Source organism: Podarcis liolepis, assembly GCF_965112155.1.
Source record: "Podarcis liolepis genome assembly, chromosome: 15".
Lineage (NCBI taxonomy): Eukaryota > Metazoa > Chordata > Lepidosauria > Squamata > Lacertidae > Podarcis > Podarcis liolepis.
The window spans coordinates 20038014-20052261 of NC_139566.1; the positions used below are offsets into that span (position 1 = coordinate 20038014).

Consider the following 14248-nt stretch of genomic DNA (forward strand, 5'->3'; position numbering starts at 1 on the left):
TTCCTTTGTGATTTGCTATGCTGCCAGGGATTGGCTCTTTACTGGGTAAAGAAGATAAAAAGCCCTTCCAGATAGCGGGTGACAATGATTATGCAGTCCTCTGGACAGGGTAACCCAAAACTTTTGGGTTCCCTCAATACACTGAAAAGGAATGAGAGGTACAAATGGTTAAAAACAGCAGCAGAAACCTTTGGTTTCCCTTTGTTTAAACTGTAAGGCGGCTAATGGGTTTACTGCAATTTTTTTTATGTTGCGAACTGCCTTGGGAATGCCAGTTGAAAAGCAGGCCACAAATCTACTGAAAAATAAAAATAAAACCAACCAATCAGTAAATAAACAGAAGGCAATCTAAACACAGGAGCGCAGGACACAAATAGGGACTGTCGTGTTAGAACGAGCCAGTTCCTCAATTGCAAGAAACCACATATGCCACCACCTTGAGCTCCAAGGAGAAACAGAAATCAATTAAATGAATGAATGAAAAAAATAAAGAATTCACACTCAGAGAAGGAGTTTGATATGAGTTCATAGAAGATCTGCTATCACTTCCCAAATGAATGGCACCAAGTCAGAGGAAGGCACTGCAATGCATTGGACCCCAAGCAAACCTGCCTGTTCTGCCACAGTCTAAGGACTGGTTAGAGCGCGGTGCTGATAATGCTTAGGTTGCAGGTTTGATCGCCGTATGGGAGAGCTACATATTCCTACATTGCAGGAATGATCCTCAGGGTTCCTTCCAACTCTATGATTCCAGGACTCTCTTCCTGACAGGAGAGGGGGGTTCAGGTCAGCACCCACCTTGCTAAAGAGGATGGACATGACAAAGTAGTCGGTGAGGAAGCCCTCGGAGTACTGCTTGTAGTCAAACTGGAAGAAGAGGACAGTGAAGCCCAGGGCGATGTACTGCTGAGGGGGGCAGCAGAAGGAGCAGCGCAGAAGTTTCATGCCTGCAATGGTGATGAGGAGGGCTCGGCAACTGGGATTAGAGGGGAGGGAGGCAGGGAAAGGGAAAAGAAGAGAGAATATGTTACTCGTGCATCTGTCCTCTACAGCCAGCAAAAATAAAAATAAAAAGGGAAACCCAAGGTTCTTAAAAGTTTATTGCTAGCCAAAGGCATTTGGAGCCCAGTGTTCATGATTTCTGATCACAAATGAATCGTGCAACGCTTCTGCAAAATGTTTTTCTGCAGGCTATGCACACCGCTCCTGCTATTCATTGGGAGAACCAGAGAGCCAAATTCAGACACAAAAGTTCCCCTCAGTCCCCCACCCTCCCGGTACGCTCTGGCTTCTGAGATTCTGCCAGGCACAGCCCACTGACGTTCAAAGCACAGCTTCATAAACGCAACAGCTAGAAACTCACTTAAACACACACATAAGCACATGCTTTCAGTTCAGCGCCAGCGCCTCAGCCTGGGCAGTAGCAGAAGTACACACACAAAAATCCAGTCTTGGCGGCCAATGCTATTAGATCATTCTGCGCAAATGGTGAGCAAGCACAGGATTTCATATTGCAAATTCAGTATGCTTAAGGATATAGGCTTATTAGGCTGATTATTTGCTACCCTTTGCTTGGAAGTTATATGGACATCTCAGAAGTCAAAAAAATGGTTGGAAGAGGCACGAGTGGAGTTTCTCAGTACTCATGGCCCAAGTAGACACCCACACCCAATCCCTGTGATCAGCAAGCACACAACAAATTCTGAAAATGATGCAGTTACACAAGGGTTTTCTGACAGCCATAATTTAGAGCAGCTTTCCCCAACCTGGTGCCCCCCCAGATACGTTAGGCTACAGCTGCCATCAGCCCCAGCTAGCATGCTGATCAGAATTGTGGTTCAAAACCTCTGAAAGACACCAGGTGGGAAAATACCATATTCACAACATAATTTTAAACACTATGATACCGCTTTAAGCCGTCATGGTTCCCCCTCATCCAAAATCCCGGGAGCTGTGGCTTGTTAAGGGTGCCGAAGGTTGTTAAGAGACCACTATATTCCCCACACAGAAAAATACAATTCTCAAGAGTGCTTAAACAATTTATCTCTCTTCACGGGGAAGTCTGGGAATTGCAGCTCCACAAGGAGAATAAGGAGTCTCCTAACAGCTCTCTGCACCTGTAACAAACTGCAGCTTCCAGAATTCTTTGGGGAAAGCCATGACTGTTGAAGCTGGTATCATACAGTTTCAAATATATATGGTGCAAATGTAGTCTTAGGGAGTCATGTTTTCCTGGTGCAAACATTTTTGGCACTAGAGAACCCTTAAGACAGCTTTCTACCCAGAAGTGCAGAAGGTGACAGAGAAAAGGAGCGGAGGGAGGGAGGGAGGGAGAGAAAGTCCACCACAGCAGCCCCTGCCACCATACAATGAAGTTGCAGCCCAGCGTGGGAGTGGGACTTACTAGATGCAGAACTTGTCCTGCCGTGGAGTGCTGACCAAGTGGGCATCAATGGTGAGAGCGTTGAGCACCACAGCTGGGTAGATGAAGTATTTCTCCACACACTGTAGCCAGGCGTAGAGCTTCTCAAACCACATCAGCTGGGCAGCACCTGGAAGATGTTGAGTGGAGGAAGGCACACAGGAACATAAGACGATGCTCAATCACCTGCTTGGCTCATCTAGCTGAGGACTGTCTTCACTGACCGGCAGCAGCTCTCCAGGGTTAGAGGCAGGGGTGTCTCTCCCAGCCTTACCAAGACACGGCAGGGATTGAACCTGCTTCGCATGAAGCACCACTGAGCCACAGTGCTTCCCTGGGGGCTCAAGCCTTGCTGCACTGCGCCTCAAGCCTACCTAGAAGCTCTGCTTTGTGCCATAAGAAGTCCAGGTGCACAAAGGCATCATTCCATGTCTGCACCATCCCAGGGCTGCGCTGAGCAATGAGCCCTCCAAAGGCAGCCTCTCCCTGCTCAAGAACTCAGAGGAACATCATGTTTAGTGACGCCTGCCTGCCTACGTGTACCCAGGGTACTTACTGCGCACTTCGAACTGGCTGTACTCGCGTGGCTTCAGCACCGGCTGCGAGAGGCAGAACCAGGGCAGCTGCTTCCGCAGCTGGGGCAGCAGGTAGTGAGTGACGAAGCCCACCAGGCCGGCCAAAGCGTAGAGCACGTAACCTAGAACAGACTGGGAAGGGCAGAACAAGAGGCGGGCAATGCAATAAAGTACACTGCAGGCACATAAAGCGTTGCTGTTAAACTTGTTAGCCTAAAGCACCTGCTCACTCACTGTTTTTCTTCTGTGTGTGCAAGCTTACTAGACTAAGTAATGCCTACCTGCCAGGGGTTATCTAAGTGAGCAGCTCAAAGAACTGTTGAACTGCCGGGGGCGGGGCGGTGGCAGGGGGACACTGGTGCCAACAAGCTGAGCAGAAAATAGCTTAGTCAATATAGCATGAGACTCTTTAATCTAGATGACCCTGATGGTCCCCTTCACACATGGTTCACATGAGGTTTTCAATTTTCTCTTTAAAATTCTGTGGGGAGGGGTGTTGTCATCCGATCCCCTAACCCAATTCTTTTTCTAGGCCTTTACAGCTACTCCCTGGATAGCTCAGTCGGTTAGAGTGCTGTGCTGATAACACCAAGGCTGCAGGTTCAATCCCTGTATGGGACAGTTGCATATTCCTGCATTGCATGTGGTTGGGCTAGATTATTGCCAGGGTCCCTTCCAATTCTATGAATCTACGATTGCCTTCCTTCCTTCTACCTCTAGTAACACTCCCACCACTGCCGCTGGGTCCAATCCACAGACATCGGCAAATCTGTGACATCACCGGACCCCACAGATCTCAAGTTTTTGGCTCTAGAGTGCTAGCACCTCCTCGGCAACCGCTGACGCTCCCTGCGCAAAGCAGCACCCAAGCTCCTTTGGAGCCTCTGTCTCCCACACCCACCAACGCCACGCCTTTCTTCCCAGGGATACCTCAAGAGCGATGAAGACGGTGCTGGCGCTGATGGCAAATGTCAGGACAGCGATGACGAGGCACATGACCAGGTCTGAGTGAAGGATCTCTCGCTGCATTGGGGCGAGGAGGAAGAGGAAGTGAGAAGCTGGGACTTTCTCTGTGCACATCACCCTTTGCTTTAGAGGTGACACAGACACCTGAGCCCCACACCCTCCAGGGAGCTCCCTTTTCTTCAAAAAACCCATCACAACTTTCTCTTATGGATGATCACTACTATGCCAATATTTTAAGCCAGGCATGTCCAACTTTCAAGAGACTGAGATCTACTCTCGCTATAAAATAAATGGCAGTGATCTACCAAAGTTGTTGAGATTTTTTTTTAGGAAATCAAAGTTGTTGAGCTTTTTTAGATAGCAGTCAACCTGTTGGACAGCCCTGTTTTAAGCTGATGGACCACTCTGGGACGGCCCGTTGCTAGGACACCATTTATCAGTGAAGAAGTAAAACTGCATAGGACAGGCCCCCTTCTTTTTCCTTTTCTAGGCTGCCCCACCCACCTCACCAGCAGGGATGGACAGAGCAGACTGAACTCAAACCACATCAATTTTGCACGTGAGGAACAGATAGCCCCTTTGCAAGTGCAGGTCTTTTTTATTTAATTCACATGAAAGGCGGTTTACGGGCTGTATTTCAACTTCCCCACTCACCCTACTTTTTAAATTTTACAGCACCGTCGCTTTAAGATGTGGATGGAAATGCTCCTTGGGGTGATGGCGTGCTACCCTTCCCTGGGATGTTGCACGGAAAATTAAAATTAAAAAGACTGCTCTCCTCCCGCCGCCTGGCTCAGCGCAGACTACACCCAATTTGCAAATGAATTCGGGGGCTGTGCCTCAGATGAATGAGCTTTTCAACACCCATCCACAAATTCCTCAAGCCTCCTTACTCACCAGGGAGCTGCGTAGTTTCTCAGGCAGCGGATCCTTAATTCCAAGTGGGGGGCTCTCCACATTGCGGTTTTCAAATTCAGGGAAAAGCTTGCTTCGTATCAAAGACCTGTCCCGTCCGGGGGAGACAAACAGGGAAGAGAAGAAGTAGGGTTAGGAAATCCCCAGCAGGCTCATGTCTCTCCCCATGTCAAGTCGGCTTAGGGAGTCATAGAATCACAGAATTGTAGAGTTGGAAGGGGACCCCGAGGGTCATCTAGTCCAACCCCCTGCAAACGCAGGAATCTCAACTAGATCGCACATAACAGATGGCCACCCAACCTCTGCTTCGAAATCTCCAAGAAAGGAGAGTCCACCACCTCCCATAGGAATCTGCTCCACTGTCTCCAGCAATCCTCCCCTTTCTCATCCTTCCACCTCCCAGCAGCTATTGATTGCAAACCCTGCTCCCCCCCCCCCAATTGTCTCCCTGCCACTCAGGAGTCCCAACTCCCTCCTCGCTCTCTGCTGCTGCAGGCTGCACTCCCCATCCATCCCGCATGGGATACAGACCAGAGCACAGTCGGGTCACTGCTCTGGCGGCTCAGGTGATATGAGAGTGCCATGAGGAGGCCACAGAAGACGGAGAAGAGGACGGGCACGTGCTGGTCACCCCACGGAGTCTGGGAGAGAGAGCAAAGAGGAGAGAAACTAAACCAATCAGGCTCAGAGAAACCACAACACCCTCAAAGCCCCTGCCTGAAACCCAAAGCCCTAGCAGGCAGCCTAGCAATACACAGCCCTAGCAGGCAGCCAAAAGAGGACACCCCCCCAACCTAGACCTGATCTGATGCACCGTTGCTTCAGACACACTTTGTGCAGTGTGACCACAAAGCAAACCACCTGAACCTGCCCTGGAGCTCAATGCCAACACCCAGCCCCAGCCCATTCCCCAAAGGCAAGTCTGGCCCGTTCGCTCCCCACAAAGGTCAGGTACCTTGATGGCCCCAAGGCAGAAACCGTACAGAAGGGCAGCCACGAGGAGGCTGCGCAGGAGAGCAACAAGGGCGGTGAGGGGACTGGTGGCAGCTGTAGGTGGGGAGAGAGAGAAAGAGAAGGCAGCACCATAAATTAACATTATTACAGTTGTAACTTGGATCCCGAACACCCTGGAACTCGGACATTTTGGCTCCCGAATGCTGCAGACCCAGAAGTGACTGTTCCGGTTTGTGAAGATTCTTTTGGAACCTGAATGTTCGACGTGGCTTTTTCGGCTTCTGATTGGCTGCAGGAGCTTCCTGCAGCCAATCAGAAGCCACAATTTGATTTTTGAACGCTTTGGAAGTCAAACGGATTCCGTTCAACTTCCAAGGTATGACTGTATTATTACAATTAATGTATCAATTGCCTTCTAAACCACTGTCTCAAGGCAATTTACACACAATAATCATAAACAGCAGGTAGGTTTAAAACAAGACTGAAACCCTAACAAACTCATAGGTAAGACACATCTAGGAGCGAGAGCTTGCCAGAACAAAAATGTCTGTTTCTGGACAGTGCAGATGGTGGGTGCCTGGGTGTCATCTCTGGACAGGAACAGTCCACAGAACAGGGGCTACAAACCCTGCTCCTCTGAGCTACTGCAGAGGCGGCTTCTGAGATCTTAGGAACTTGCAGGAGAAAATTTCCTGCAGAGCACAGCAATGTACTGGGTTGTATAAGGTAAAAGTGACCTGGGCCCTGAGCTGAATCGGGCTTTATCTGTCAGTGCCAACACCTTGAAATTGGCCCAGTAGCAGATCAGCACTCAGTGCTGATCTAACAAGCAGGGCGTTCTACGCTGGCTCCCTCTCATCTGCCCCATACCACTCCTGCAGCCACAACCCAAGCACAAGAGCACTCTTGCCTCCTGTGGCTTCCAGCACCACGGCGATCCCTGCACAGTCACGATTAGGCGTGATTCCTGCATTGTAGGGGGTTGGACTAAATGACCCTGGGGCCTACAGGCTCTACAGTTCTAGGACGCTAAGTCCTGTGGGTGGAGTGGGGGAGGAGGTGCAGCCCACTCCTCCGTGTACCTCTGACCCTGTTATTTCCACCTGCCTCTGCATCAACAGATCGGGACAGTGGAGGGAGAGAAAGGAGAGCTTTTAAAACATTGCAGGGGCTGACGAATTGGCTTGGAGGCTGGGTGGAGTCGCAGCTACGAGTGGAGGGACCTCCTGACCCAGTCCCTCCGTTCCGAGCCCCTCCACCTTCCGTAATGCCTCTTGCAGCCTGCAATATGGGGGTCCCACCTTGGACCCACGGTTTGAAGTGCTGCAGTCCATACCCAGCTCCGCTACGGATGCTCAGCTCAGCAATGCATTGCCCTTTTTTCACGCGAACCAGGGAGGACGAAGAGGAATGTGCTCTGTACCTCCAGCAGAACCCCGAGACCCCCTCAGCCCCAGCCCCTCCCCTTTCACCCTTCCCCTCCTCTCTCTGCACCTGTTCCGCCAAAGATGTTCATGTCCACTTGCTCCAGAAGGTACATGAAGCAAGTGTTGACTTGGGGGAGGAGTCCGAAGAGGAAGATGGCCGGGAAGCAGAGGGTGAAAACTGGGTGAGAAAAGAAAAAGCGGAATCAAGCCACGGACATTCAAATGACCCCATGAGCCGCCCGGGGATTCTCTCGCCAGCCGTGGGCCACCCCACCAGCCACTCACCGATCGCCACGTCTCGGGCGCAGTAGAAGAAGCCGGCGGAGAAGAGGGTGAGGTCGTAGAAGGAGACGGGTGGGAGGGGCATGGCATGGGCGCAGAGGTCCAGAAACCAAATCAAGAGGCACGCCACGCAGAAGTAAACAGGGCGGCTGTAGGCGATGATCCAGTTGTGCCCCTGCCGGAGGAAGGGAAAGCAGAAAAGCCCCCTTGAGAACAAGGGCCAGGGATGCTTCCTCTTAGGGACAGCAACTAGCACAAGGCTGCGAGGTCCCTGGGGAGGGACTGCTTCATGTCTGCCTTCCAAGGCCATCTTTCATGCATGCAGTGGAAGGCAGCGGAGAGCAGGGGGCTGGATCTACAGGCCAGATAATTATCAGGCCCCTCCCATTCTTCATTCACATGCCGGATGATTGCCAGGTCATATGTCTCCTTCGGTGGCACCGGGAGGGGGGTAAGCTGGACTCCTCCAGTCAGTAAACATGCTGTCATTTTTCTTTCAGAGATCTTACAACTCATCCACCTAGAAACATACTTTGCCTCTTCTGTGCTCCCCCTGTATTCCCCCCCGCCCCGATGCCGCTACCTGGGTGTTAAAATCCATTGTGCAGTGGCTGGCATTGTGCCCGGAAATCACCTGGCTGTTGGGCACTTGGGAACCTCCTGTGCCCAAACAAGGTAGGACTGACCTTCCTGCCCATCAGCTTCCTGCAGGGTTTGATCGTGTGAGAAATGGGGAGGTCTCTCATGCACCTGAGCCAGGTAGCACTGAACCCCTTTGCCCATTGGTGGGTGAGTCAATCCTCCTTCAGTAATAATAATAATAATAATAATAATAATAATAAATTTATATGCTACCCATCTGACTGGGTTGCCTCAATCACTCTGGGTGGCTTCCAACAAATTAGAAAACCACAATAAAGCATCGAATACTTACATCTTCCCTATACAGGGCTGCCTTCAGATGTCTACTTAAAGTCATGTAATTGTTTCTCTCTTTGATATCTGACAGGAGGGCCTTCCACAGGCCCTTTGCCTGGTTCCCTGCAACCTCACTTCCTGCAGTGAGGGAACTGCCAGAAGGCCCTTGGAGCTGGACCTCAGTGTCCAGACTGAATAACTGGGATGGAGATGCTCCTTAGGGTATGCAGGGAAGAAGCCATTGAGGGCTTTAAAGGTCCATTCCAATGCCCAGCCTATCAGGTGGCATTAGCCACCCATTGAGGTGGCGTCAGCTGATTGACCGGTGGGCATGGTTTCAGGGAGTAAACTACCTTGCGGATCAATCTGGAAACCCTGGTGGAACAAGGTTGGACCACAGGCCAGAGGTTCCCACACCTGGCTGAGAGCAATTGCCCCATTGCCCACCCCCGGCGGGTGGTACTTCCTGCCCTGTCCTCCTGCTCCCAGCTCTCGGGTGCATGAGGCCCACTAATAAACTGATTCCACACAACATGCACGAAAGTGCATCCAAGGGAAGCATCCTTAACCAACCAAAGCTGTATCTGCTATCCTTGTGCGCATGCACACACACTCTCAAGCCTGCTCAAATTCCCAGCAGTTTGATACTCACATGCATCGGCGAAGCAGCATCAGGTTGGACACTCTGAAAAAAAAGATGGCAGGAAAGGGGGCGGGAGGTTAGATACATCAGGTCTCCTTGCAGAGAAAATGCACCCTCAGGACATCCAGGGGGAGGGCAGCAGTACTGAAAATACGCTCATCGAATGGCAAAGCTACATGCTCAGCCGCAGACAGGGCTCCACAGACTCACCTTCAGCAGAGAGTATTGGCAGCTGGCGATGACCACGCAGAACTGGAACACCCAAATGTCCCGGAAGAAGCCCTGGAGGAGGAGGAGGTATCCAAGGAAAGCTACCAGGCTCACCAGCACCACCACAAACACGTTCTCTGCCACTCGCCGGTTCCTGGAGGGGCGGAGGAAGAACGGAGCATCACTGACCATCCACTGCCACCTGGCAGCAATAGGCAGCAGAGGAGGGAAGAGGAGGGAGGCTGGGGCTGCTCCCATCATTGCGAGGCAGCAGGGACTTCTCCTTGAACTGTTCCACCCCAGCTGGTCATTAGAAAAATGCGTAACTAAAATCTGCTTCCTTATGTTGAATCGGAAAGCCCAATTTTCACCTTCCCTTCCAGGGACAGGGCGGAGATCAGAAACAGGCAGGGGGGTTGTTTTCAGAAGGGTTCTGCTATTTTTCTCAAAAGTATTGTCCAAATCCACCCAAGGGCTCGTGAGCAAATCCGTTATCTTGTGACCATTTGGGCTACAAAGTTGTGAGGTTGCAAAGAGGCTTCAGAAACCCAAAGATCTGGACGGCGTGTAACCAAGGAGGTGCCAGTCGTCCATTCAGCAGTTACCTGCGAGACTTTGCCAGCCTCATTTTGCACCTTTATGGCTGCCATATGCCCAGAGGCACCTTTCGCAGGAAGAGGCATCACTGGGGAGACAGGACTGCCTGGATCCTGGCCAGACGGGCAGCTGGGTGTGTCACTCACCGGTCCAGCAGAGCCAGCAAGGCCAGGCGGTCATAGCGCACTCGCATCCAGCGTCCAGGCAGCACCCAGAACTTGTAGTATTGGCGCGGGTGGCATTTGTCCTCAATCATCAGCGTGTTCTCCTGGGATTCGTGCAGCGATTCCTGGTCCAGAAGGTCGAACTGCAGAAAACAGCCAATTAACTGGGTCAGTTCTGCCACTCCACTCAGGACCCATCCCATCACCCCCAAAACCGTTTAAAAGGAAAGAGACTTCGCCTCCTGGCCAGAAAGTAAAAGCTGAACCCACAAATGATGCCCCCTTTCTCAAGTCTCTCTTACTTTTCAATCTCTCTGCCCCTGCCCTCTTCAGTTTTTGTCCCAGAAAAATCGAATTCTGCTAAGCCCGTTTTTCACAAATGCAATAAACTGGGAGAGTACAATTATTATTATTAATTTCATTTCTATACCACTTTGTATTTTAAAGAAAGCAAAATCGGTTTACAACACACGAAAACACCAATCTAGAATTAAACAAACTTCAAGTAAACTGTTTCAGATCCTTCTCTAGGTGACATTTTGCTTTCCCCTTATTTATTTACCTACTTAATTTATAGAGCTGCCCCATAGCAGTAGTACTCTAGGAAGCCAGTGTGGTGCAGTGGTCAGAGTGTTGGACTAGGACTTGGGAGATCAAATAGAGTATGGCTGCAATTTACACACATGTAACTTGCGCAATTCCAACCACATGCGGTTGAAGGCAGGTTGGTTGAAATTGCTCAGGTTACATCCAAGCAAAGCAGAGAGATGCAAAGCTCTTTTGTGTCCAATTCCCTTGGAGTTACCCAGCACAGAAAGAGCTTTTAAGCTCTCTGCCTTGCTTAGCGGGGAAGGCCTGCTGTGTGCAACAGCTTTCGGGTGCTCTCATGAGATCTCGCAGGGCAAACTGAGTTCCTGCAAGATCTCAGGGAAGCACCCCATGTCTTCCAGAGCTGGCATGCCGAGCAGGTCTTATCACCCAAGCAAGGAGGAGAGCTTAAAAGCGCCTTTTGTGTCAGGTAACTTATACCTCTTCTGTCTGAAATTTCCCACATTTGAGGCGCCTCATAAAATTACAAAGCGATGCAACCCATTCATGGCTCTTTCCGAGGAAGCCCAAGCGATTTCAGTGTTGCCACCTGGGTCCCAGGGCCTCACCTCAGGGATTTCCAGTGGCACCCGGCGCACTTGCATGCCCTGAAGAACCACGGGGCGTGGCTGCAGCAGCGTAAGGGCAGGCGTCCCTTCCGGTACCTCTGCAGAGTTGAAGCTGGAGGAATGCGAATGCCTGTCCCTGCCAAAGCAAACAGAGGAGGAGTGTGATGCAGCAGCAATCACCGGAGAGAGGCTGGTGATGGGAGGCATGTATCCCAGGGCAACCAACAGGTCCTATAAGTGGGAGTTTGCTTACATCAGGAATAGGGAAGCTGCAGGTCTCCAGATGTTGCTGGACTACAATTCCCAACAACCCTGACCACCGGCCATGATGGCTGGAGGCTGATGGGAGCTGGAGTCCGGCAACATCTGAAGGGCCACAGATTCCCCACACTTTCAGCATCCATTACTTTCGGATAATCAATGCATGATACCAATTCAAGCAATTTTTTAATTAAGTTTACAGTCCCGCTAGTACAGGAGTCAGCAACCCGCGGCTCCGGAGCCGCATGTGGCTCTTTTACACCTTTGCCGCGGCTCTGGGACGGATACTAGCGAGGGGAGGAGGCGCATTGTGCGCCCCGACACTCCCCACTGTGGTGGGCGCTGTACTGGCTGTGACGTCACATGGGGGTGGTGCGTGCATTAGTCACGCACCGTCCCGACGTCACCTTCCCGCCCGCTGTCAGATCGCGACTCCAGAGATATATTTGTTTTAAATGTCGCAATGGTTTGGGGGCCCCAGTTTGTTTTTTCTTCGGAAACGGGTCCAAGTGGCTCTTTTTGTCTTAAAGATTGCAGACCCCTGCGCTAGTAGCTCACTGGTTCTTGCCATCACCTACTGTATCCTCACAACAAGCCCATGAGGTTAGGCTAAGATCTGGCGACTGGACTGAGATCACCCACTGGGTTTCATGGCTGAGCGGGGAATTTGAACCTGGGTCTCTCCAGTCACAATCTGACGCACTAAGATAGGAAGAAGGCAGGAAGATGCCTGAAACTGAGCCAGGCCATTTGTCGGTCTAGCTCAGTACTGTCTTGCACTGACTGGAATCAGGACTCCAGGGAGCTCTCCCAGCCCTAACTGGCCCCACCAGGAATTGAAGCTGGGGTCTTCTGCATACAAATGATGCACCTTCCACTGAGCTATGGCTCCTGCCTGGCCCAGAACCATTAGACAAGGAACACAGGAAGCGGCCTTAAACAAAGTCCGGCCATTTATCTATGCAGCTCAATGTTTGGGAAACCCTGATCTAGATAATGATTGACCTAATGTCCATTGATTTCAACAGGTTTACTCTGACTGTATGTCAAATGAGAGAAATATATGCTACTGGGCTATCATATCTTTAAAAGATTTACAAGTATTTCAACAAAAATCAAATGTTCCAGGAAAGCCTTGAATACAGCAATGTACAAACCCCCCAAAAGCGCAATCATAAATGGCTACTGAGATGTAAGCTTCACTGAGTTCAGTGGGACTTCCTTGCAGTTAAGTGAGTATAGGATTGCAGTGTATCTTTCTTTGAAGAAAAGATCTGTTTACTAATGATTATTACGAGAAGAATATATTTGTTTACTAATGATTATTACAAGTGATTACTTCATTATAAACATGCTAACTTAGCCCTAAGTTTAGGACCATGGGAAACTTTTCCAGAATCCACCCCCCCCCCAACTTTCAAAGCTTCCCAGAAAGCCCACATCCACATGTTACATCAGCTGCTCAAGTTTAGAACACAGGAGGCCTCACCAGCCACTGTTGGTTGCATGCTCTGTACTGACTTGCTGTGCCACAGGATTCTCGTAGCCGCCCCCAGCTAGTCCGAAAGTGTATGAGCGCCGGACCCCTGGAGAGAAAGGGGGAAAGGATAGGAATACTGAAACTGGGATCTTCTACATGCAAATGCAGAGAGAAATGAGGGCGTCCACTTATTCAGGGAGTGGAGCCAAGGTACATTCTGGCATACACCACTTCCTTTATCATCCTGCCCTTATATTTAAGATCTACAGGGGAGGCCCTGCTTGTAATCCTATCACCCAGCGGTGTGCATGAGCAGGGCCTTCTCGGTGGTGGCTCCGTATCTTAATAACAACTTCCCCTCCTAGGTGTGTCATGCTTCAACCGTGTTGGCAGGTGAAGATGCACCTCTTTACCCGGTGAAAGTGTTTTTATTCTGGTTCTCACTGCTGTGCAGTCATTCTTATTGAGATTTTATGATGACTTCTGTGTTTCAGTTTCAGCTGATATATTGTTTTCAATAAGATATGAGTAACCACAACCTGGGACCTTTGGACAACGGGTGAGTTGTACATACCACAAAGAAATAAATACATACAGTTGTACCTTGGAAGCCAAACAGAATCCATTCTGGAAGTCCATTCAACTTCCAAAACATTTGAAAACCAAATTGCGGCTTCCGATTGGCTGCAGGAAGGTCCTGCAGCCAATCAGAAGCCGCAGAAGCCCCGTCGGATGTTCAGGTTCCAAAAGAACATTCACAAACCGGGACCCTCACTTCCGGATTTGCGGTGTTCAGGAGCCAAAACATCTGAGTTCCAGGGCATTCGGGATCCAAGGCATGATTGAATAAAATCCTCCTGAGGTGAAGGGAACCTAGTCCCGTCCACAAAACACTGGTGAACAACCTTGAAGCAAGACCTGCCCTCCTGAATTACTATGATTATTTAAATTTTATACTACTACTAATAATAATAATTATAGTAGTAGTAGTATTTCACCTTTCTTATTGCAGGGTAGCAAACGTATCAATAACAAAAGATTTCTAAAATACATTCTATAAACAGTTACCATTAATTTAAAATTTTCTTTAAAAATTACAGTAAAAACTGTCTGAAAACAGTGGTCTCGGTGTAAACAGGAACAATTTCAAATTCCTCCTGAAAGTCCCTGATGAGGAACGCAGGTGCACCTCTGTGAGGAGGGCATCTGTCAAGGCTCAGGGAATCCTATCCCTCCCCCGGTGGCAGCCAAAAATGTAGAAAACACGAAGAGGCCTT

The 14248-nt window shown here is 50.0% G+C and overlaps 1 protein-coding gene across 1 annotated transcript in view; it reads right to left on the reverse strand.

The window, feature by feature from the left end:
* The window catches only part of PCNX3 (pecanex 3), a 46186-nt gene that overhangs the window by 16238 nt on the left and 15700 nt on the right, over positions 1 to 14248 (reverse strand). Inside the window, exons 9-22 of the mRNA XM_083478410.1 lie at positions 12981 to 13077; positions 11231 to 11366; positions 10056 to 10216; positions 9313 to 9466; positions 9112 to 9144; positions 7545 to 7716; positions 7327 to 7437; positions 5834 to 5925; positions 5410 to 5519; positions 4861 to 4966; positions 3928 to 4020; positions 2979 to 3129; positions 2405 to 2552; positions 799 to 976 (exon numbers count right to left, since the gene is read on the reverse strand). Of these exons, the coding sequence (XP_083334536.1) occupies positions 799 to 976; positions 2405 to 2552; positions 2979 to 3129; positions 3928 to 4020; positions 4861 to 4966; positions 5410 to 5519; positions 5834 to 5925; positions 7327 to 7437; positions 7545 to 7716; positions 9112 to 9144; positions 9313 to 9466; positions 10056 to 10216; positions 11231 to 11366; positions 12981 to 13077 (1742 nt within the window). The remainder of the gene's footprint in view (positions 1 to 798; positions 977 to 2404; positions 2553 to 2978; positions 3130 to 3927; positions 4021 to 4860; positions 4967 to 5409; positions 5520 to 5833; positions 5926 to 7326; positions 7438 to 7544; positions 7717 to 9111; positions 9145 to 9312; positions 9467 to 10055; positions 10217 to 11230; positions 11367 to 12980; positions 13078 to 14248) is intronic.